This window comes from Carlito syrichta, unplaced genomic scaffold (assembly GCF_000164805.1).
Source record: "Carlito syrichta isolate Samal-C Ts95f unplaced genomic scaffold, Tarsius_syrichta-2.0.1 Scaffold301850, whole genome shotgun sequence".
In the NCBI taxonomy this organism is placed as follows: Eukaryota; Metazoa; Chordata; class Mammalia; order Primates; family Tarsiidae; genus Carlito; species Carlito syrichta.
In genome coordinates this window covers 236241-260085 of record NW_007245946.1, presented here as the reverse complement: position 1 = coordinate 260085, position 23845 = coordinate 236241, and the positions used below count along the sequence as shown (strand labels likewise).

General features: G+C 59.5%; 1 protein-coding gene across 1 annotated transcript in view; it reads left to right on the top strand.

The window, feature by feature from the left end:
• Positions 1-1855: 1855 nt before the first annotated feature.
• AHNAK2 (AHNAK nucleoprotein 2) overlaps positions 1856-23845 on the top strand; it is a 22765-nt gene continuing 775 nt past the window's right edge. The window contains exons 1-5 of the mRNA XM_021711068.1: positions 1856-1885; positions 2749-2899; positions 3169-3353; positions 3484-20406; positions 23429-23502. Coding sequence (XP_021566743.1) covers positions 1871-1885; positions 2749-2899; positions 3169-3353; positions 3484-20406; positions 23429-23502 — 17348 coding nt within the window. The 5' untranslated portion in view covers positions 1856-1870. The remainder of the gene's footprint in view (positions 1886-2748; positions 2900-3168; positions 3354-3483; positions 20407-23428; positions 23503-23845) is intronic.

Sequence of the window (23845 nt, the reverse complement as noted above, 5' to 3'; positions counted from 1 at the left end):
GGTGTGGAGGCCATGGGTGATGAGGCCACGGGTGTGGAGATTACAGGTGACGAGGCTGATTGTATCTCCTCCCCTCCCTCTTCTTTTAGCTAGCTGTCACATGCATGTCACATCTACATGCTATAATCCCAGCGACGTGACCTTAGAATTACTGCCTTACAGAAGGGCCTCGCAGACTGTTGCTGTGTTTACAGTCCAGCTTCCTTTTTGTTTTATGAGCAAAGTTTTAGGGAAACACAGTCGTGTTCATTCCTTTACAGATGGCCTACAGTCACTGCCAACCATGGCCGTAGTGCTGCCATGCAGATCGTGTGGCCCATGGAGCCTGAAATACTGACTGGCTGGCCTTCGGCAAGGAGGGTGTACCGACCTTTGCTTTCCACAGTCTTGCATCTTTAAAGCAGTTAAGAAATAAAATGAGAAAAATACCTGCTTGCCCACTCATTGGCCGTCTTCTGCATCCCTCGTTCTCTCTGTGATTCGTGTGTATGTTGGTGTTGGTTTCTTTGGGCTGAAGGCTTTTTGCTGGGAGGGCATCCCACATCCTTGCTTCTTTGTGTCACTTATTTTTCATTAACTGTTGGACATTTTAGATAATACGCATTAACTGTTGGACATTTTAGATAATACGCTGTAGCAGTTCTGGGTTCAGGTCCCCCAGGGTGTGGTTATTGTTTGTGCTCCTTTGGTAACGTTCTTGTACAAAATCTGTCCCAACATGAATCTAAATCCAGTCTCAATTTGCCGCGCCCTGACTTGATGTCCCAACCTGCATGGCTGGGACTCTTCTCTCCCCCCACCACATTTGCTCCCAGGACAGCAGGACACCACCTCCATGGGTGCACCCACTCCCCCAGCCCCCACCTTCAGACTGGCCATCTGGCCCACCTGCTAACTGTTGCTTTCTCCATAGTGTCTGGCCGGCAGCTGCAGCCGGAGGAGCTGGATGCAGAGACTGAAGATGACCGCTCGGTGAGTGCTGCACGGGGCATGCGCCCTCCTCGGGCCCCACCCCTCCTCTCCCAGGCCCTGGGACAGCCCAGGGGCCACAAGTGACTTGCTACTCTCTCACCAGGTGACGGAGGGACCTGCAGATGAGATCATTAGGCCGCGGCCACAGGGTTCCTCACCTGTCTACGAATGTGCGGCTGAGGACAGTGACTTCAGGCTCCAGGTGAGCATGCTGGGCCCCCATGGCACTGGTGTCCTCCTGTGTCACTGTGCGGGGACTCACATGCAGGCCTGTGCAGCCACACCACCCTGCCTTGCTGCCCACCAGGCTACCACTGTGCCTGCTCAGCTGTCCCCTCTGACTCCTCCGCGTCCCCAGGGTCCCTCCCTTTGGTGGCCAGGACATGGTTGAGGTGGCGACACCTGTATGTCACACCATGCTGGCAGGGTGTGGACCTTGTGCTCCTGTGTGGGTCACTCCCTGGCAAAGGGTGTGTGCACATGTGCACCAGCCTGATGCAGACAGGGTCCCGGGGCAGGCTCTGGAGCCTCCAGGCAGGGACTAGGGGAGGCATGTGTATGGAAGGACTCTTTTTGTATGAGTTGGACTTCTTGCGTATTCCCCTCTGCACAAGGTGCTGTGGGGGGTCCCCGGGGGAACTGTGGGCAGCCAGCCGGGCCCTGCTGGGGCACAGGAGGCTATGAGCTGCCCTCTCCTGGTGGGAGGCACCGCAGAACTCAACCCCCTGCATACGGCTGCACCCTCGAGGTCCTGGGCCCTCTGAACAGTCCCTGGGCAGGACAAGTGTCTGACTCCCAACGCTTGTGGATGCAGGACATCCCCGACCGGCAGGGCTCCTCAGGGAGACGCAGATCCTGGTGGAAGCGGGGCTCGGGGGACTCCCAGACATTCCTCAGGATGAGCCGTCCGGAGGTGAGTATGGCAGAAGCCGGGGGCGTGTGTCCCTCCCCAGGGCTCCAGTCAGAGGGTTGGAAGCCACATCCAGAAAGGCAGGAGCAGGGAGGCTGGCAGTGAGCCCAGTGTTCTGGGAGGGGCATCCTGTCCCCTTGTCAGGCCTGGGGAGGGGCAGAGGCTTCAGAAGTTGGCAGTCTGGTCCAGATGTGTCCTTGCCTCCATGATGGCCTGGCCAGAAGCACATGCACGTGCAGACCTCAGACTTCTCATATGTACAGTGGGTAATGCTGGAGTCTGTTGCACACGCAGGTGAGGGGTGGAGGGACCAGGCAGCACTCAGGCCTCGCGGCTGAGGAAGGTGCGAGGCTCTGAGGGCACTCAAAAGCTCTGTGGGACACCAAGACCCCAGGTCCCACTGTGCCTGATGTCCAGCTGGCTACTCCCAGTGTCCTACGTTTTCTGGGTATTTCTGTTCCCTTTGGCCTGAGCACTAGGTACTGTGTGTGCAGTTGGTGTCTGGGGTGTCTGTAAAGAATGCACGAAGGAGGCAAGGGAGGGAAGCTTTGGTGGCTTGGAGAACAGAAGCTGTTCTGTCCAGCCCTGATGCTGCACCAGGCTTGGTGACACAGAAGGGCCATGAAGTTCTTGGCAGGCCTGGGGAGAGCTGGAGGCAGCTTCTGCCTGGGGCTGCTCAGAGCAGCCTTCTTCCAACGCTCGGACAAGCCACCAGGGCCGAGGGGCAGACATCTTCACCCTGCTGTGTTGCTTGGACTGAGGGGCAGGACCATGGGGCCCTATCCTTGGGAGGCACAGGCCCCAGCAGTGATGCCCATGGAGGACAGGCCCATGCTCACCATAGCCCCAATGTGCTTCTGCACTAGTCCATGCAGGAGGCAACAGAGGTGACACTGAAGACAGAGGTGGAGGCAGGAGCCAGCGGCTACAGTGTCACAGGTGGTGGAGAGAAGGGGATCTTTGTCAAGCAAGTGCTGAAGGACTCCTCAGCTGCCAAGTTCTTCAACTTGAGAGAAGGTGCCGTGGCTGGGCTGTCCCAGGATCCCCATTGATCCCGCTAGGATGGGAGGGACCTGGAGGGACCCTGGAGGGGGATACCACACTTCCATCTCTGCCCAGTTGCCTCCAGGCTGGGGGCCACTCCCGCCCTTGGGAGAAGTGGGGGCCATTACCCACCTACTCCTTGCCAAGGTCCTCAGTGCGGGGGGTGGGCAGGCCTCATCAGCAGGAGCCCCATTCCTTCACGTGCCAAGGCGCTGAGGCCGGGCTGCTCTTTTTTGCTCTAGGGGATCAGCTGCTCAGCGCAACTGTGTTCTTTGACAACATTAAATATGAAGATGCTCTCAAAATCTTGCAGTACTCAGAGCCATACAAGGTTCAGTTCAAAATCAAACGGAGACGCCCCACCCAGGAGGAGGACGACTGGGCATCCATCAGGGCCCAGCATGGCCCAAAAGGCGAGGACGAGCAGGTGAGGCTGCCAAGCCAGCCTGACAGTCCCTGGCGAAGGCTGGGAGCCACCCCCTGACCCCATCTGTCTGAGCCAAGGGTCTCAGGCTTCTTGTACTGATACCAACTTGCTCCCTCTCCCTGTGTTTCAGGACAAGGATGACACTGACAAGTGCAGAGAGTCCCCTACGAAGACCCTGGACAGAGATGGGGATGAGGAGAGACTCCTCTCCAAGCCCAGGGTGGGGAGAGGCCGGCAGGCCCAGAGGGAGCGGCTGTCCTGGCCCAAATTCCAAGGAATAACAGGCAGGCGGGCACCCCGGCGGTCACACAGCTCTTCAGAAGCCTACGAGCGTGGGGACGGGCCGGATGTGTCCCCCACAAGCACAGATACAGAGGCCCAGCTCATGGCAGAGCAGCAGGAACAGAGGTCAGGAACAGGCCAGAGGAGAAAGTTCCTGAACCTGCGATTCAGGACGGGCTCCGGGCAAGGCCCTTCTGTGCTGGGGCGACATGGCAGAGGGCTTGCAAGTACGCTGGGCCATGCTGCAGTTCCGGAGGAGTTGGGGCCTTGGGAGGACACCCTCGAGGACACTGGGGACACCACACATGGCAGAGAAGAGGACAGGGCAGCACAGGAGCCAGAGGTGTTACCTGCTCAGGGCGTGCAGAGGCCTGCGGTGCAGGGTGGCCTCGGCCCTGATGAGGGCGCCCCTGGAGCAAAAGCTGGAAAGGCAGCCAGACGCCAGAGGAAGGCCAAGGATAAGAAGGCCCCCACAGAGGCTGCAGCCCAGAAACCCTGGCCACCTCCAGCTGTCGCAGTGAGCCAGGAGGGCGAGGAGGGGGTGCTGCAGAACCTGGAGGTGGGAATTGCCAGGCTGTCCCTGCAAGACACGGCCCCAAGGAGAGCTGAGGTGCACACGCCAGAAATCCGGGTCCGGATACATGAATTTAAAACACCCAAGTTTGCATTTTCCACAGAAGAAGCGCTGGAAACAGAAAGAGGTAGAGCAGCGCTGCAGGTAGGGGACACACAGGTCCCATCCCATAGAGAGGGCGCTGGCTCTGAGGATGAGGAAGCAAGCAGGGCAAAAAGCCATCGAGTCAGAGTTCATACCATGCATGTTCAAGAACAGAAGGACAAAGAAAGAGAGAGGGAGCGAGATGAGAAGAGCAGAGGAACTGAGGGGGAAGAGGACGAGAACAAAGAAGGAGCAGAAGCCAGGATAAAAATGCCAAAGTTCAAAATGCCCACATTTGGATGGTCACCCAGTAGGGAGGCAAAGATAGAGAAAGACAAGCCAATTGATGAGACACAGCGGGAAAAAGAAAAAAAGGCCACGGTTACAACCAGTGACAGAACACTGACAAGCACAAGACATGTATCCAGAGACAAAAGCTATGCGGAGGAATTGGAAACGACATTTAAAATGACAGAAGGGACAGATGACAGAGACAAGGAAAGAAGAGAATACAACCTCAAAGAAAAGATGGTGGGCCAGAAGGACAGCAAGTTCAAGATGCCCAAGTTCAAGATGCCATCATTCGGGGTGTCAGCGCCAGGCAAGTCCATCGAGGCCTCGGTGGATGTGGACATGGCCGCGCCCAACGTGGCAGTCGACGGGACGGTGCCCTCCATCCAGGGAGACCTCAAGACCGGTGACCTCAGCATCCAGCTCCCATCCGCCGACCTGGAGGCCAAGGCTGACCAGGTGAGCGTGAAGCTCGCGGAGGGCCAGCTGCCCGAGGGAGAAGTGTCGGCACAGGTGACAGGAGCCGGCCTCAAAGGCCACCTGCCCAAGGTGCAGATGCCCAGCTTCAAGATGCCCAAAGTGGACCTCAAGGGCCCCCAGGTGGACGTCAAGGGCCCCAAGCTGGACCTGAAGGGCCCCAAGGGGGAAGTGAGCATCCCTGACCTGGAGATGTCTCTGTCCAGTGTGGAGGTGGACCTACAGGCCCCGGGAGCCAAGCTGGAGGCAGACCTGTCCCTGGGCGACAAGGACGTGGCCGCCAAAGATGGCAAGTTCAAGATGCCCAAGTTCAAGATGCCATCGTTTGGGGTGTGGGCGCCAGGCAAGTCCGAGACCTCGGTGGACGTGGATATGTCTGTGCCCAAGGTGGAGGCCGACGTGACGATGCCCTCCATCAAGGGAGACCTCAAGACCGGTGACCTCAGCATCCAGCTCCCGTCCGCCAACCTGGAGGCAAAGGCCAGCCAGGTGGGTGTGAAGCTCCCAGAGGGACAGCTGCCCGAGGGAGAACTGTCGGCACAGGCAGCTGGAGCTGGCCTCAAAGGCCACCTGCCCAAAGTGCAGATGCCCAGCTTCAAGATGCCCAAAGTGGACCTCAAAGGCCCGCAGGTTGACGTCAAGGGCCCCAAGCTGGACTTGAAGAGCCCCAAGGGGGAGGTGAGCACCCCTGACCTGGAGGTGTCTCTGCCCAGCATGAAGGTGGACCTCCAGGCCCCAGGAGCCCAGCTGGAGGGGGACCTGTCACTGGGAGACCAGGACATGGCTGCCAAAGACAGCAAGTTCAAGATGCCCAAGTTCAAGATGCCGTCGTTCGGGATGTCGGCGCCAGGCAAGTCCATCGAGGCCTTGGTGGACGTGAACGTGGACGTGTCCATGCCCAAGGTAAAGGCCGACTTGATGGTACCCTCCATCCAGGGTGATGTCAAGACTGGTGATTTCAACATCCAGCTCCCGTCCAGCAACCTGGAGGCCAAGGCTGGCCAGGTGGGCGTGAAACTCCCGGAGGGCCAGCTGCCCGAGGGAGAGCTGTCAGCACAGACGTCAGGAGCCGGCCTCAAAGGCCACCTGCCCAAGGTGCAGATGCCCAGCTTCAAGATGCCCAAAGTGGACCTCAAGGGCACCCAGGTGGATGTCAAGGGCCCCAGGCTGGACCAGACGGGCCCCAAGGGGGAGGTGAGCGCACCTGACTTGGAGTTGTCTCTGCCCAGTGTGGAGGTGGACCTCCAGGCCCCGGGAGCCAAACTGGAGGCGGACCTGTCCCTGGGCGAAAAGGACGTGGCCGCCAAAGACAGCAAGTTCAAGATGCCCAAGTTCAAGATGCCGTCGTTTGGGTTGTCGGGGCCAGGCAAGTCCATCGAGGCCTCGGTGGACGTGGACATGTCTGTGCACAAGGTGGAGGCTGACGTGATGATGCCCTCCATCCAGGGCGACCTCAAGACTGGTGACCTCAGCACCCAGCTCCCATCCGCCGACCTGGAGGCCATGGCCGGCCAGGTGGGTGTGATGCTCCAGGAGAGCCAGCTGCCCAAGAGAGAACTATCGGTACAGGCACCTGGAGCTGGCCTCAAAGGCCACCTGCCCAAAGTGCAGATGCCCAGCTTCAAGATGCCCAAAGTGGACCTCAAGGGCCCCCAGGTGGACGTCAAGGGCCTCAAGTTGGACTTGAAGGGCCCCAAGGGGGATGTGAGCGCCCCTGACCTGGAGGTGTCTCTGCCCAGCATGGAGGTGGATCTCCAGGCCCCAGGAGCCCAACTGGAGGGTGACCTGTCCCTGGGAGACCAGGACCTGGCCACCAAAGACAGAAAGTTCAAGATGCCCAAGTTCAAGATGCCGTCGTTCGGGGTGTCGGCGCCAGACAAGTCCATCGAGGCCTCAGTGGACGTGGATGTGTCCGCGCCCAAGGTGATGGCCAAGGTGATGGTGCCCTCCATCCAGGGTGACCTGAAGACCGGTGACCTCAGCATGCAGCTCCCATCCGCCGACCTGGATGCCAAGGCCGGCCAGGTGGGCGCGAAAATCCCAGAGGGCCAGGTGCCCGAGGGAGAACTGTCGGCACAGGCAGCTGGAGCTGGCCTCAAAGGCCACCTGCCCAAAGTGCAGATTCCCAGCTTCAAGATGCCCAAAGTGGACCTCAAGGGCCCCCAGGTGGACGTCAAGGGCCCCAAGCTGGACTTCAAGGGCCCCAAGGGGGAGGTGAGCACCCCTGACCTGGAGGTGTCTCTGCCCAGCGTGAAGGTGGACCTCCAGGCCCCAGGAGCCCAGCTGGAGGGGGACCTGTCCCTGGGAGACCAGGACCTGGCCACCAAAGACAGTAAGTTCAAGATGCCCAAGTTCAAGATGCCGTCGTTCGGGGTGTTGGTGCCAGACAAGTCCATCGAGGCCTCAGTGGACGTGGACATGTCTGCACCCAAGGTGATGGCCGAGGTGACGGTGCCCTCCATTCAGGGTGACCTGGAGACCGGTGACCTCAGCATGCAGCTCCCATCTGCCGACCTGGAGGCCAAGGCCGGCCAGGTGGGCGTGAGGATCCCAGAGGGTCAGCTGCCCGAGGGAGAACTGTCGGCACAGGTGGCTGGAGCTGGCCTCAAAGGCCACCTACCCAAAGTGCAGATTCCCAGCTTCAAGATGCCCAAAGTGGACCTCAAGGGCCCCGAGGTGGATGTCAAGGGCCCCAAGCTGGACTTCAAGGGCCCCAAGGGGGAGGTGAGCGCCCCTGACCTGGAGTTGTCTCTGCCCAGCATGGAGGTGAACCTCCAGGCCCCAGGAGCCCATGTGGAAGGGGACCTGTCCCTGGGAGACCAGGACGTGGCCACCAAAGACAGAAAGTTCAAGATGCCCAAGTTCAAGATGCCATCGTTCGGGGTATCGGGGCCAGGCAAATCCATCGAGGCCTCGGTGGACGTTGACATGTCCATGACCAAGGTGAAGGCCGACAGGATGATGCCCTCCATCCATGGTGACCTGAAGACCGGTGACCTCGGCATCCAGCTTCCGTCCGCCGACCTGGAGGCCAAGGCGGGCCAGGTGGGCATGAAGCTCCCGGAGGGCCAGCTGCCCAAGGAAGAGGTGTCGGCACAGGTGACAGGAGCCGGCCTCAAAGGCCACCTGCCCAAGGTGCAGATGCCCAGCTTCAAGATGCCCAAAGTGGACCTCAAGGGTCCCCAGGTGGACGTCAAGGGCCCCAAGCTTGACTTGAAGGGCCCCAAGGGGGAGGTGAGCGCCCCTGACCTGAAGGTGTCTCTGCCCAGCGTGAAGGTGGACCTCCAGGCCCCAGGAGCCCAGCTGGAGGGGGACCTGTCCCTGGGAGACCAGGACGTGGCCGCCAAAGACAGCAAGTTCAAGATGCCCAAGTTCAAGATGCCGTCGTTTGGGGTGTCGGCGCCAGAAAAGTCCATCGAGGCCTCAGTGGATGTGGAGATGTCCGCGCCAGAGGTGATGGCCGAGGTGACAGTGCCCTCCATTCAGGGTGATCTGAAGACTGGTGACCTCAGCATGCAGCTCCCATCTGCAGACCTGGAGGCCAAGGCCGGCCAGGTGGGCGTTAGGATTCCAGAGGGTCAGCTGCCCGAGGGAGAACTGTCGGCACAGGTGGCTGGAGCTGGCCTCAAAGGCCACCTGTCCAAGGTGCAGATTCCCAGCTTCAAGATGCCCAAAGTGGACCTCAAGGGCCCTGAGGTGGATGTCAAGGGCCCCAAGCTGGACTTGAAGGACCCCAAGGGGGAGGTGAGCACCCCTGACCTGGGGGTGTCTCTGCCCAGCGTGGAGGTGGACCTCCAGACCCCAAGAGCCCTGCCGAAGGGAGACCTGTACCTGGGAGACCAGGACGTGGCAGCCAAAGACAGCAAGTTCAAAATGCCCAAGTTCAAGACGCCGTCGTTCGGGGTGTCGGGACCAGGCAAGTCCATCGAGGCCTCGGTGGACATTGACGTGTCCGTGCCCAAGGTGGAGGCCGACATGATGATGCCCTCCATCCATGGTGACCTGAAGACCGGTGACCTCAGCATTCAGCTTCCATCTGCCGACCTGGAGGCCAAGGCGGGCCAGGTGGGCATGAAGCTCCCGGAGGGCCAGCTGCCCGAGAGAGAGGTGTCGGCACAGGTGACAGGACCTGGCCTCAAAGGCCACCTGCCCAAGGTGCAGATGCCCAGTTTCAAGATGCCCAAAGTGGACCTCAAGGGCCCCCAGGTGGACATCAAGGGCCCCACACTGGACCTGAAGGGCCCCAAGGGGGAGGTGAGCGTCCCTGACCTGGAGGTGTCTCTGCCCAGTTTGGAGGTGGATCGCCAGGCCCCAGGAGCCCAGCTGGAGGGGGACCTGTCCCTGGGAGACCAGGACGTGGCCGCCAAAGACAGCAAGTTCAAGATGCCCAAGTTCAAGATGCCGTCGTTCGGGGTGTCGGAGGTTGACGTGGACATGTCCCCACCCAAGGTAAAGTCTGACTTGACGGTGCCCTCCACCCAGAGCGATGTCAAGACTGGTGATTTCAGCATCCAGATACTGTCCACCGACCTGGAGGCCAAGGCTGGCCAGGTTGGCGTGAAGCTCTCGGAGGGCCAGTTGCCCGAGGGAGAGTTGTCAGCAAAGGCAGCTGGGGCTGGTCTCAAAGGACACCTGCCTCAGGTGCAGATGCCCAGCTTCAAGATGCCCAAAGTGGACCTCAAGGGCCCACAGGTGGATGTCAAGGTCCCCAAGCTGGAATTGAAGGGCTCTAAGGGGGAGGTGAGTGCCCCAGACCTGGAGGTGTCTCTGCCCAGTGTGGAGGTGGACCTCCAGACCCCAAGAGTCCAGCTGGAAGGGGACCTGTCCCTGGGAGACCAGGACTTGGCTGCCAAAGACAGCAAGTTCAAGATGCCCAAGTTCAAGATGCCGTCGTTCGGGGTGTCGGGGCCAGGCAAGTCCATCGAGGCTTCAGTGGACGTGGACGTGTCCATGCCCAAGTTGGAGGCCGATGTGATGATGCCTTCCATCCATGGCGACCTGAAGACTGGAGACATCAGCATCCAGCTCCCGTCTGCCGACCTGGAGGCGAAGGCTGGCCAGGTGGGTGTGAAGCTCCCGGAAGGCCAGCTGCCTGAGGGAGAGCTGTCAGCACAGACGTCAGGAGCTGGCCTCAAAAGCCACCTGCCCAAGGTGCAAATGCCTAGCTTCAAGATGCCCAAAGTGGACCTCAAGGGCCCCCATGTGGATGTCAAGGGCCCCAAGCTAGACAAGAAGGGCCCCAAGGGGGAAGGGAGTGCCCATGACCTGGAGGTATCCCTGCCCAACGTGGAGGTGGACCTCCAGGCCCCGGGAGCCAAGCTAGAGGCGGATCTGTCCCTGAGAGACAAGGATGTGGCCACCAAAGACAGCAAGTTCAAGATGCCCAAGTTCAAGATGCCGTCGATCGGGGTGTCGGGCCCCGGCAAGTCCATGGAGACCTCAGTGGATGTGGACGTGTCCATGCCCAAGGTGGAGGCCAATGTGATGATGCCCTCCGTCCAGGGCGACCTCAAGACCGGTGACCTCAGCATCCAACTCCCGTCCACCGACCTAGAGGCCAAGGCCGGCCTGGTGGGTGTGAAGCTCCCAGAGGGCCAGCTGTCCGAGGGAGAGCTGTCAGCACAGGTAGCTGGAGCCGGATTCAAAGGCCACCTGCCCAAGATGCAGATGCCCAGCTTCAAGATGCCCAAAGTGGACCTCAAGGGCCCCCAGGTGGACGTCAAGGGCCACACGCTGGACGTGAAGGGCCCCAAGGGCAAGGTGAGCGCCCCTGACCTGGAGGTGTCTCTGCCCAGCGTGGAGGTGGACCTCCAGGCCCCAGGAGCCCAGCTGGAGGAGGACCTGTCCCTGGGAGACCAGGACGTGGGTGCCAAAGACAGTAAGTTCAAGATGCCCAAGTTCAAGATGCCGTCGTTTGGGGTGTCGGCGCCAGGCAAGACAATCGAGGCCTCGGTGGACGTGGATGTGTCCATGCCCAAGGTGGAGGCCGATGTGATGATGCCCTCCGTCCAGGGCGACCTCAAGACTGGTGACCTCAGCATCCAACTCCCGTCCACCGACCTAGAGGCCAAGGCCGGCCTGGTGGGTGTGAAGCTCCCAGAGGGCCAGCTGTCTGAGGGAGAGCTGTCAGCACAGGTAGCTGGAGCCGGATTCAAAGGCCACCTGCCCAAGATGCAGATGCCCAGCTTCAAGATGCCCAAAGTGGACGTCAAGGGCCCCCAGGTGGACGTCAAGGGCCCCAGGCTGGACGTGAAGGACCCCAAGGGGGAGGTGAGCGCCCCTGACCTGGAGGTGTCTCTGCCCAACGTGGAGGTGGACTTCCAGGCCCCAGGAACCCAGCTGGAGGAAGACCTGTCCCTGGGAGACCAGGACGTGGCTGCCAAAGACAGCAAGTTCAAGATGCCCAAGTTCAAGATGCCGTCGTTTGGGGTGTCAGAGTCAGGCAAGTCCATCGAGGCCTCCCTGGACGTGGACGTGTCTGCGCCTAAGGTAAAGGCCGACTTGACAGTACCCTCCATCCAGGGCGATGCCAAGACTGGTGATTTCAGCATCCAGCTCCCATCCACCGACCTGGAGCCCAAGACCGGCCAGGTGGGCGTGAAGCTCCCGGAGGGCCAGCTGCCCAAGGTAGAGCTGTCGGCACAGGTGACAGGAGCCGGCCTCAAAGGACACCTGCCCAAGGTGCAGATGCCCAGCTTCAAGATGCCCAAACTGGACCTCAAGGGCCCCCAGGTGGACGTCAAGGGCCACACGCTGGACATGAAGGGCCCCAAGGCAGAAGTGAGCGTCCCTGACCTGGAGGTGTCTCTGGCCAGCGTGGAGGTGGACATCCAGGACCCGGGAACCAAGTTAGAGGGAGACCTGTCCCTGGGCGACAGGGACGTGGCCGTCAAGGACAGTAAGTTCAAGATGCCCAAGTTCAAGATGCCATCGTTCGGGGTGTCGGCACCAGGCAAGTCCTTTGAGGCCTCGGTGGACGTGGATGTGTCCATGCCCAAGGTGGAGGCCGACGTGACGGTGCCCTCCATCCAGGGCGACCACAAGACCGGTGACTTCAGCATTCAGCTCTTGTCTGCCGACCTGGAGGGTAAGGCTGGCCAGGTGGGCGTGAAGCTTCAAGAGGGCCAGCTGCCTGAGGGAGAGCTGTCGGCAAAGGCAGCTGGGTCCAGTCTCAAAGGACACCCGCCCAAGGTGCAGATGCCCAGCTTCAAGATGCCCAAAGTGGACCTCAAGGGCCCCCAGGTGGACATCAAAGGTCCCAAGCTGGACTTGAAGGGCCCCAAGGGCAAGGTGAGTGCCCCTGACCTGGAGGTGTCTCTGCCCAGCGTGGAGGTAGACCTCCAGACCCCAAGAGCCCAGCTGGAAGGGGACCTGTCCCTGGGAGACCAGAACGTGACTGCCAAAGACAGCAAGTTCAAGATGCCCAAGTTCAAGATGCCGTCGTTTGGGGTGTTGGCGCCAGGCAAGACAATTGAGGCCTCGGTGGACGTGTCCATGCCCAAGGTGGAGGCCGATGTGATGATGCCCTCCGTCCAGGGCGACCTCAAGACCGGTGACCTCAGCATCCAGCTCCCGTCCACCGACCTGGAGGCCAAGGCCGGCCAGGTGGGTGTGAAGCTCCCAGAGGGCCAGCTGCCTGAGGGAGAGCCGTCAGCACAGGCGGCTGGAGCCGGATTCAAAGGCCACTTGCCCAAGATGCAGATGCCCAGCTTCAAGATGCCCAAAGTGGACCTTAAGGGCCCCCAGGCTGATGTCAAGGGCCCCAAGCTGGACTTGAAGGGCTCCAAGGGGGAGGTGAGCGCCCCAGAGCTGGAGGTGTCTCTGCCCAGAGTGGAGGTGGACCTCCAGGCCCCAGGAGCCCACCTGGAGGGGGACCTGTCCCTGGGAGACCAGGACGTGGCAGCCAAAGACAGCAAGTTCAAGATGCCTAAGTTCAAGATGCCGTCGTTTGGGGTGCCAGCGCCAGGCAAGACAATCGAGGCCTCGGTGGACGTGGACGTGTCCATGCCCAAGCTAAAGGCTGACTTGATGGTGCCCTCCATCCAGGGCGACGTCAAGACTGCTGATTTCAGTATCCAGCTCCCGTCCACCAACCTGGAGGCCAAGACCGGCCAGGAGGGCATAAAGCTCCCGGAGGGCCAGCTGCCTGAGGGAGTGCTGTTGGCAAAAGCAGCTGGGTCCAGTCTCAAAGGACACCTGCCCAAGGTGCAGATGCCCAGCTTCAAGATGCCCAAAGTGGACCTCAAGGGACCCCAGGTGGACATCAAGGGCCCCAAGCTGAACTTGAAGGGCCCCAAGGGGGAGGTGAGCACCCCTGACTTGGAGGTGTCTCCGCCCAGCATGGAGGTAGACCTCCAGGACCCAGGAGCCCAGCTGGAAGGGGACCTTTCCCTGGGTGACAAGGACGTGGCCACCAGAGACAGCAAGTTCAAGATGCCCAAGTTCAAGATGCCGTCGTTTGGGGTGTTGGCGCCAGGCAAGTCCATTGAGGCCTCAGTGGACGTGGATGTGTCTGCCCCCAAGGTAAAGGCTGACTTGACGGTGCCCTCCATCCAGGGCGATATCAAAACAGGTGATTTCAGCATCCAGCTCCCGTCTGCCGACTTGGAGGCCATGGCCGGCCAGGTGGGCGTGAAGACCCCGGAGGGCCAGCTGCCCGAGGGAGATGTGTCGGCACAGGCGGCAGGAGCCGGCCTCAAAGGCCACCTTCCCAAGGTGCAGATTCCCAGCTTCAAGATGCCCAAAGTGGACCTCAAGGGCCCCCAGGTGGATGTCAAGGGCCCCAAGCTAGACATGAAGGGCCCCAAGGGGGAAATGAGCGCCTGTGACCTGGAGGTATCTCTGCCCAGCGTGGAGGTGGACCTCCAGGCCCCAAGAGCTAAGCTGGAGGCGGACCTGTCCCTGGGCGACAAGGATATGGCTTCCAAAGACAGCAAGTTCAAGATGCCCAAGTTTAAGATGCCGTCATTTGGGGTGTCAGCGCCAGGCAAGTCCATCAAGGCCTTGGAGGACGTGGACATGTCCATGCCCAAGGTGGAGGCCAATGTGACGGTGCCCTCCATCCAGGGCGACCTCAAGACCGGTGACCACAGCATCCAGCTCCCGTCTGCTGACCTGGAGGCCAAGGCTGGCCAGGTGGGCGTGCAGCTCCCAGAGGGCCATCTGCCCGAGGGAGAGGTGTCGGCACAGGTGGCAGGAGCCGGTCTCAAAGGACACCTGCCCAAAGTGCAGATGCCCAGCTTCAAGATGCCCAAAGTGGACCTCAAGGGTCCCCAGGTGGATGTTAAGGGACCCAAGCTAGACATGAAGGGCCCCAAGGATGGAGTGATCGTCCGTGACCTGGAGGTGTCTCTGCCCAGCATGGAGGTGGACCTCCAGGCCTCGGGAGTCAAGCTGGAGGCAGACCTGTCTGTGAGCGACAAGGACATGGCTTCCAAAGACAGCAAGTTCAAGATGCCCAAGTTCAAGATGCCATCGTTCGGGGAGTCGGCGCCAGGCAAGTCCATCGAGGCCTTCGTGGACGTGGACATGTCTGGGCCCAAGATGGCAACCGACGTGATGGTGCCCTCCATCCAGGGCGACCTTAAGACCGGTGACCTCAGCATCCAGCTCCCGTCCGCTGTTCTGGAGGCCGAGGCCAGTCAGGTGGGAGTGAAGCTCCCAGAGGGCCAGCTGCCCGAGGGAGAGCTATCGGCACAGGCGGCTGGAGCTGGACTCAAAGGTCACCTGCCCAAGGTGCAGATGCCCAGCTTCAAGATGCCCAAAGTGGACCTCAAGGGCCCCCAGGTGGACATCAAGGGCCCAAAGCTGGACTTCAAGGGCCCCAAGGGGGAGGTGAGTGGCCCTGACCTGGAGGTGTCTCTGCCCAGTGTGGAGGTGGACCTCCAGGCCCCAGGAGCCCAACTGGAGGGGGATCTGTCCCTGGGTGACAAGGATGTGGCCACCAGAGACAGCAAGTTCAAGATGACCAAGTTCAAGATGCCGTCGTTCGGGGTGTCGGCGCCAGTCAAGTCCATCAAGGCCTTGGTGGATGTGGACGTGTCCGCGCCTAAGGTAAAGGCCGACTTGACAGTGCCCTCCATCCAGGGCGACGTCAAAACTGGTGATATCAGCATCCAGCTCCCGTCTGCCGACTTGGAGGCCATGGCTAGCCAGGTGGGCGTGAAGCCCCCGGAGGGCCAGCTGCCCGAGGGAGAGGTGTTGGCACAGGCAGCAGGAGCCGGCCTCAAAGGCCACCTTCCCAAGGTGCAGATTCCCAGCTTCAAGATACCCAAAGTGGACCTCAAGGGCCCCCAGGTGGATGTCAAGGGCCCCAAGCTAGACATGAAGGGCCCCAAGGGGGACGTGAGCGCCCGTGACCTGGAGGTGTCTCTGCCTAGCGTGGAGGTGGATCTCCATTCCCCAGGAGCCAAGCTGGAGGGAGACCTGTCCCTGGGCGACAAGGATGTGACCACCAAGGAAAGCAAGTTCAAGATGCCCAAGTTCAAGATGCCATCATTCGGGGTGTCGGCGCCAGGCAAGTCCTTCGAGCCCTCGGTGGATGTGGACATGTCTACACCCAAGGTGGAGGCCGACGTGATGGTGCCCTCCATCCAAGGTGACCTCAGCATCCAGCTCCCGTCCGCCAACCTGGAGGTCAAGGCTGCCCAGGTGGGTGTGAAACTCCCGGAGGGCCAGCTGCCTGAGAGAGAGTTGTTGGTACAGGCGGCTGGAGCTGGACTCAAAGGCCACCTGCCCAAGATGGAGATTCCCAGCTTCAAGATGCCCAAAGTGGACCTCAAGGGCCCCGAGGTGGATGTCAAGGGCCCCATGCTGGACCTGAAGGGCCCCAAGGAGGAGGTGAGCACCCATGACTTGGAGGTGTCTCTGCCCAGCGTAGAGGTAGACCCCCAGGCCCCAGGAGCCAAACTGAAGGCGGACTTGTCCCTGGGCCACAAGGATGTGGCCGCCAAAGACAGCAAGTTCAAGATGCCCAAGTTCAAGATGCCGTCGTTCGGGCTGTCGGCGCCAGGCAAGTCCATCGAGGCCTCGGTGGATGTAGATGTGTCCGCGCCCAAGGTGGCGGCCGACGTGACGGTGCCCTCCATCCAGGGTGACCTCAAGACTGGTGACCTCAGCATCCAGCTCCCATCTGCCGACCAGGAGGCTAAGGCCGGCCAGGTGGGCATGAAAATCCCGGAGGGCCAGCTGCCTGAGGGAGAGCTGTCGGCAAAGGCAGCTGGAGCCGGCCTCAAAGGCCACCTGCCCAAGGTGCAGATGCCGAGCTTGAAGATGTCCAAAGTGGACTTTAAGGGCCCCCAGGTGGATGTAAAGGGCCCCATGCTGGACCTGAAGCGCTCCAAGGGGGAGGTGAGTGCCCCTGACCTGGAAGTGTCTCTGCCCAGTGTGGAGGTGGACCTCCAGGCCCCGGGAGCCAAACTGAAGGGTGACCTGTCCCTGGGCGACAGGGACGTGGCTGCCAAGGACAGCAAGTTCAAGATGCCCAAGTTCAAGATGCCATCGTTCAGAGTGTCAGCGCCTGGCAAGTCCATCGAGGCCTCGGTGGACGTGGATGTGTCCACCCCCAAGGTGGAGGCCGACGTGACAGTGCCCTCCATCCCGGGCGACCTAAAGACCGGTGACCTCAGCATCCGGCTCCCGTCCGCCGACCTGGAGGCCAAGGGCGATCAGGTGGGTGTGAAGTTCCCGGAGGGTCAGCTGCCTGAGGGAGAGCTGTCAGCACAGACTTCTCGACCTGGACTCAAAGGGCGCATATCCCAATTTGATTTCCAGGCCTCCAATGCTACGTTGCAAGGGGACCTGTCTGTGAATGTGAAGGACGTTTCCACCAAAGACAGCAAATTCAAAATGCCTAAAGTGAGCATGCCGTCCTTTGCGTGGCATTCTCGCAAATCATCAACTTCATCTGATGTTGAGGGAAGTATTACATTTTCTGACAAGACTCATATTGCTGGTGAAATCGACTCTGATATTGTTATTTCAAGTGGTTGTCATCAACCCGTTATTGATACCTTGTCAGGTATTTCTATTGAAAAAATTGGAGAAGGAATGAAATTCAAGAAACCTCACTTAGAAATGCACCAAGTGTCCTTTTCTTCAGCTAAAACTTCTAAGGACCCTGTAGTCCTGGATGGAGACTCACATGCAGCTGAAGGTGCCCTGGTCTCTGGTGTATGTCTCATGCAGAGTGCCCTAGGATCCCTCTCAGCATCTCAGGGATTGGAGTCTTTGCCAGAGCCTGAGCTGGGCTTGGAAAGATCCTTGCAGGCATCCAAGGTTGGCGTTGCTGAATTTCCTTCATGCAGGCTTGACCTCACTGGTTCCCATGTGGACTCTTCCATCCTCAGTCTTAATGAGGGTGTCTCTCTTACTAAATACCAGGTAACTCTTCCCAAAGCTGCCTTGGCCTCTGAACTTATTCTGGAAACTTCCATACCTCAGGCTGATATTGGCCTTGCTGTCACCGAGAGCTCTGCTGACTTTCACTCTCTAGAGGACATTCAAGTGCCTCAAACTTATAGTCACCCTGACCCTGTGGGCCCCCTGTTTCCTGCCTCTCCTGTTCGGGTGACTTTTCCAAAATTCCATAAACCAAAGTTTGGGTTTTCCATCCCAAGAGCAACCATTCCGGATGGAGATTCACGTGCAGCAGAAGGTGCCCCGGTCCCATCTCCTCTTAGCCCTGGATGGGGGCTGGACCTTCCGGCTGAGCAAGTCATTGTATCCTTGTCAAGCACTCAGCTGCCAGCCACAAGCCTCTCTGTGTCCCCGGGGATGGAGGAGCACTCAGGCTCCCTGGGGACAGCAGCAGCCACTGGCATAGCCCCAGTGGAAAATGTTGAACACGATGAGAAGGGGAGTCCTTTCAAAATGCCAAAGTTCAAACTTCCGTCATTTAGATGGTCTCCAAAGAAGGAGGCAGAGCCAAAAGGAGACCCTGAATGCAGCCTGAAGGACTCAGACCTCAATGTGGTATTAGACATGGACACAGTGGACACCCAGCCTGGGGCTTACATGTCCCCAGTGGAAATGCATGTGGACCTGCCTCCTGAGCAGGATGGAGAGAAGGGACGGGTCCGGAAGCCCAGTTTTGCCAGGCCCAGACTCGCCCTTCCCAAGATGAAGGCACCTAAGGGTGTGGTCGGCCTGCCACAGGAAGATGTGGACCCTTCGCTTCCTAGTACGACAGTAGGGAGTAGCTTTTCAGCCACGGAAGGGGTCAGCGGTGATGGTGGCAGTGAGCACCATGGTGTAATAGTGGGCACCCCAGAAGCAGAGGGTGTGAACCTGCATCTGCCTCAGGTCCACATTCCCAGTTTGGGCTTTGCCAAACCCGATCACAGGTCCTCCAAGACCAAGGTGGAGGTGAGCCTGACCGAAGCAGATGTGCTTCTTCCCAAACGAGTTGGGGACATCCCAGCAGCCCAGCCCTGTGGGGAAGGGACAGCCCTCACAACAGAAGACCCTGTCCAGCCGTCCTGTCAAAAACCAGATGCTGAAGTCCCCACTGTGGAAGGCCCAGAGCAGGAGGCCATCACAGGAGAAGTGCCCGTGGACTCGCAGGAGAGCTGGTTTAAAATGCCCAAGTTCCGCATGCCCAGCCTCAGACGGTCCTCCAGGGACAAGGGCCGGGCTGGGAAGCAGGAAGCAGCTCCAACACAGGCCCTAACTGACAGTGCAGCAACACAGGGTGCAGCAGCGGCTGGCGTCAAGGGGTTCCCCATCCCTGAGTCAAAAGTGGAGTCAAGTGTGTCCCTGCAGCCCCCAGAAGCAGATGCAGGTGTGACAGCTTCCGAGAGCAAGTTGTCCACAGATGTTCGCAGGCATGATCTTGGCAGCACGGGCTGGAAGACGTGCCTCTCCACCGCCAGGATGCCCGAAGCTGAGCCTTCCCCTTCTGAGGCCAGGGTCCATCGGGCCGAAGGCCCCCTCCCTGATCAGATGTCTGGTGTGAGAACTTCAGAGACCCAGGCTCCTCTGGGGGCAGCAGGTGGGACTTCTATTCCCATACCAGGAGCATTTGACATTGCCAGGTTGGAGGAGAAAACAGAGCCCGAAGGTCCTCTTAAACTGAAGGCATCGAGCACAGATGTCCCGTCCGTGATATCTGTGGTTAACATGAATCAAGTCTGGGAAGATTCTGTGCTCACTGTCAGATTCCCCAAATTGCGGGTCCCCAGGTTTTCCTTCCCTGCCCCCAGCTCAGAGGCCGATGTGTTCATTCCTACTGTGCGGGAAGTGCAGTGTCTAGAGGCTGGTGTTGATGCAGCCCTGTGTAGGGAAAGTCCCGGGCTCTGGGGAGCCAGCCTCTTGAAGGCAGGCACTGGGGCCCCCGAGGAGCAGCCCCTGGACCTCGACCTCTCCTTGGAAGCATCGCCCATTTCAAAGGTCAGAGTACACATTCAGAGTGCCCAGGTCAAGAGCCATGAGGTCACCATCCACAGCAGGGTGACATCGGAGTTTGTGGATGTCCCGTCACCCGAGCCTTTCTCCACCCAGATTGTGCGGGAATCAGAGATCCCGGTGTCTGAGATTCAGACACCCGCTTATGGATTTTCCTTGCTGAAGGTGAAGATCCCAGAGCCCCCCACACAGGTTGGAGTGTGTGCAGTGGCTCAGCATGCTCGGACTTGGGAGGACTTGGAAGAGACTCCCACACAGGCTACCCTAGGAGGAGACTCCATTTCCAGAGACCCCCAGCCTGATGCCGGAGAACCATTTGAGATAATCTCTCCTGGTGATCACGTGCCAGGGCCACAAGCACTCCCGTGTGAAGTTCACTCTGGCAGCCAGCTAGCAGACAGCTGTTCAGATGAGGAACCGGCAGAAATCCTTGAGTTTTTCCCTGATGGCAGCCAAGAGGCGGCTTCATCACTGACCGAAGCAGACAGCACTCCAAGAGAGAGACCGGGAAGCAAAAAGCCTTCTAGCCTCTGGTTTTGGTTTCCAAATATTGGGTTTTCTTCTTCTGTTGAAACAAGCGTTGATTCCAAAGATGAGGTCCCGAGGTCTGCTCCTGTGCAGACTCAGCCTGAGGCACGTCCAGAGGCAGAACTGCCCAGAAAGCAGGAGAAGGCAGGCTGGTTCCGATTTCCCAAATTAGGGTTCTCTTCTCCCTCCAAGAAGGGCAGAAGCACAGAAGACGAGGCTGACTCGGCAGAGAAGCTCCAGGAAGAAACAGTCACCTTTTTTGATGCCCGAGACAGCTTCTCTCCGGAAGAGAAGGAGGAAGGTGAGCTGGGAGGGGCTTCAAACGCCGGGCCAGGCTCCAGAGGGATGGTGACTTCTGTGGCAAGAACAGAGTTAATCCTGCTGGAGCAGGATAGAAAGGTTGGTGACAAATCTGCACCCAAACCATGACCTATGAAGGCCAAGTGGAGACTTGTCATTGGAAGACAGACGTGGAGACACGCCGAAAAGCAGAGGCCGCACCCGTGTGAGAACACTTTCTCCCCACAGCACATGGCATCTACCTGGCTTTCCAGAACGAGGAACAAAGCAGAAATAGACAGGACGGCTGTGTCACCCTCACACAGCCTTCCTAAAATTGAACCAAAACTCTGCCTGGCTCCTTCAAAGCTTTCAGAGCCCAGAAGACACCCTGACTTTCCATAGGATGCTGTGATTCCCATGGCACTTGAAGGCGCTGCTGGGAGGGGCTGGTCTTCATCGGGCAGATTTCAAAAGACCTGCCCACAAGGCCACGAGAACATGACTGTCTCTTTGAGGAAAGGGTTGTGAAGGCTGTGGATATAGAAGTAGCTTTTGGTGTCACATCTATCCTGCTGCTGCTGCTTCCTGGCAAATGTAGTTTTCCCGTCTCGGGCAGAGTGGGGTGTTTTACAGAAAACCCTGCTTCCTGCCCACCTAGAGCTTCCTCCTTGCTGACTGGATCACTAGCGGAGCTTGGTAACGCTTTGTGGGACATGCACGCATGCTAGGAAGAGAGGACTGCCAGTGGCTGATGGGCGGGGCATGCCAGCAGAGGTAAAGATGACCTTGAGTTGTCACTAGACATCTCTCTGTGTCCACTGGCCCACTGGTGTCCACCAGGGCATCTCCAGCAGGCATGGTCTCACGCTGTGGCCTCCAAGCCCCTTGGTGTACACGCTGTGCCCAAATGCAGAAGAGCTGGCTTGTGTGTTCCCTGGACCTGCAATAAAGGCACTGTGCCTCCCATGGTGGGGACTGCGAGGTCTTTTGTCTCTGTTGAAACTCCCAGGCCTCTGGTGCACTCCCTGTCTCTCCCACATGGCCCTAGAAAACAGCAGGGACAAGAGAGTGGTTGTCCATGCATCATCCACTCATCTAGAACTTCCTCTGAGCCAGAGGCTATAAGGGGAACAACAAGGAAGGAGACAGGGCTGAGCTTGCAGGGGCGGGGACAACCATAGGACCCTCATCCAGTCAGCTGGAGGCAGTGTGAAGATGGGGGCAGAGTACAGAGGGCAGCACAGAGAGCCGTCCTAGGCTGTGGTGAGGGGCCACCCTTGGAAACTTCTTTCCTCACCAGGGCCCTCATTCTGGGCTGCCCACAGGAAGCAAGTCCATGTGGGAATCAGGTGGGTAGCGGGGGAGGGGGGTGGTTCCCATAACCTCTCTGTGGTTAGATCTCCTCCCAGCTGCCCTCAGATCCCTCTGCTAGGCCTGTGGGCCTCAGCATTCCTAGAGGGCAACTGGAACCTGGCTCCAGCTCCCCTCCTGGTCCAGGCGGACTCCTGGCAACAAGTGCTTATTGGGGAGGTGGCTGCTCTTGTGGCTGTGGGTTTCGGAGCCAGAGCCAGGCTGTGAGCCATGTTGGCGGACCCTGAGCCCAGAGGGCGACTGACACTCTCTCTGTTGTCCTGAGGGGTCCAGAGAGGCAGTAGCTGTGGCGCACAGAGCATAACCTGTGGGAATAGGCCGGGCCTCCCCCTGTGCCAGCGTGGGCATGTGTGTACCTCCTTGTGCTGGCTGGGGGGGGTCACCCAACTTAGAGGACATAGAAGACTCTAGAAAGTGAACTGACAAAGGGCCCTGGGTGCTCTGGGTAGGGCAGTGGGAAAGGAACTTCAGAGGACTCTCGTCCCACAGCTGAGCAAGGCAGTTGCCCTCTCCAGCTTAGGGCTTCTGCTTCTCTCCACCCTAAGTAGTGTGTGCAGACTTGGTGAGTACAGCCCAGGAGCACTGCGGTGGGAGTCTGCCGGGCTCCATGGGGTTTTTGTCCCTCTCTGACCATGGGGTCAAAGCCTGGGACAGTGGGACCTTAGAGCTGGAGGCCAGAGAGGCAGCTGTCACACCATGAGGGGAGCAGCTGAGCAGCGAAGGACCCAGGGTGCCTGGGTGGCCTTGGTTCCCTTGTGTGCATAAGGATATCACCACTCAACAGTGGCCTAAAAGAGCATGCATTTATGACTCCCCCAGTTTTTAGACACAAGAGCCCAGGCATGGCATGGCTGGACTCTCTGCTCAGGGTCTCACAGGGCTGCTATCAAGGTGTCATCCAGGACTGGGGGCTTCCCTCCAAGCCTGACTGGGGAAGGGGCCGTTCCTGGAGCTGGTGTGGCTACTGGTCACGCTCGAGTCCTTGTGGCCTGGATGACAGCAATCTGTCTCTTCCTGGCTGGAGGCTGCGCAGGCCTTTCCATAGGATGGGTCACTGTCTGGCAGCTTGCTTCATTAATGCAGCAAGGGACAGACTTCTACCAAGAAAGTATTCCACTTGATTGTCACAGGGTCACGGGAGTGACACTCCATGGCCACCGTATGTTCTGTTGGTCACAAGGCACAGGTCCTGCACATACTCAAGGTGAGGCCACACAAGGGTGTGAACACCAGGAGACGGGTCACAGAGCCATTCTAGAGTCTTGTCTGCCACATCCCAGAAGAGCCACTTCATGGTACCCCCCGGGCTCTCCTAAGCCATGTCAAGCTAGGTGTCCTGCTTTAGAGCAGGTCTCTGAGGGTGCCACTGGGGTGTGGCCGCGGAGGTCCCCAGGCAGCCATCCCAACCATGGCTCGAAGTGCAGAGCTTTCCTGGAAGGTGGGCAGTGGGCTGAGACAGCAGGCTGAGTGCTCCAAGACACATCCAGGTGTAGGGCCAAGAACCGCACACACACCTGCGTGTGCAGCCACGCAGGGCAGGGCTGAGCCTGCGATGGCATCTGCTCCCGAGCTGGGTGTTGCCTGCTGGCAGACACTGAGGAGATCTGGGGCAGGGGCAGGGCAGGGGAAGCCGAGGGGAGTGGCCACAGCGGCCACCAGAGCTTGGCTTGGTCAAGCGCAGCTCACTGCAGACCAGCCTCCAGAGGCTCCGGGGGCCTCGCAGAGCTGGGGGGGGTCCCAGGCCTCCGCATCCAGCCCACGCTCCAGAGCCTCACAAGCCCAGCGGGGAAGTGGGATGGGTTCCGGGGACTCTGCGCAGACGAGAGCGCTAAGGTCTCGGGCGTCCTTTGGCGGGACGTGCGGTCACCATATCACAGTCCAAGAACGTGTACTGGGTCTGAGACAAATGCTGCCAGCTCCTCCCCAGCAGAGAGGACTCAGGGAGGGGTGCCCTAGATGGTGGGAGAGAGGACCCTAGCGCCTACTGGGCCTCTGGTGCTCCCTCAGCCTTCCCGGATCCCAGCCTGGTGCGGACACGTGGACCTCCACACGTTGTGGGGAAGACAGACCCTGAGGTTTCAGTCGGAAGCTACCGGGTGGCAGGGGCCAGGGGTCTGAAACGGGCCTCGCAGCGGACTCCAGCTCTGAGTTGCCAGAACCTGCCTCTGCAGGGAGGAGCCCAGCGGCTCTGCCGTGGGCG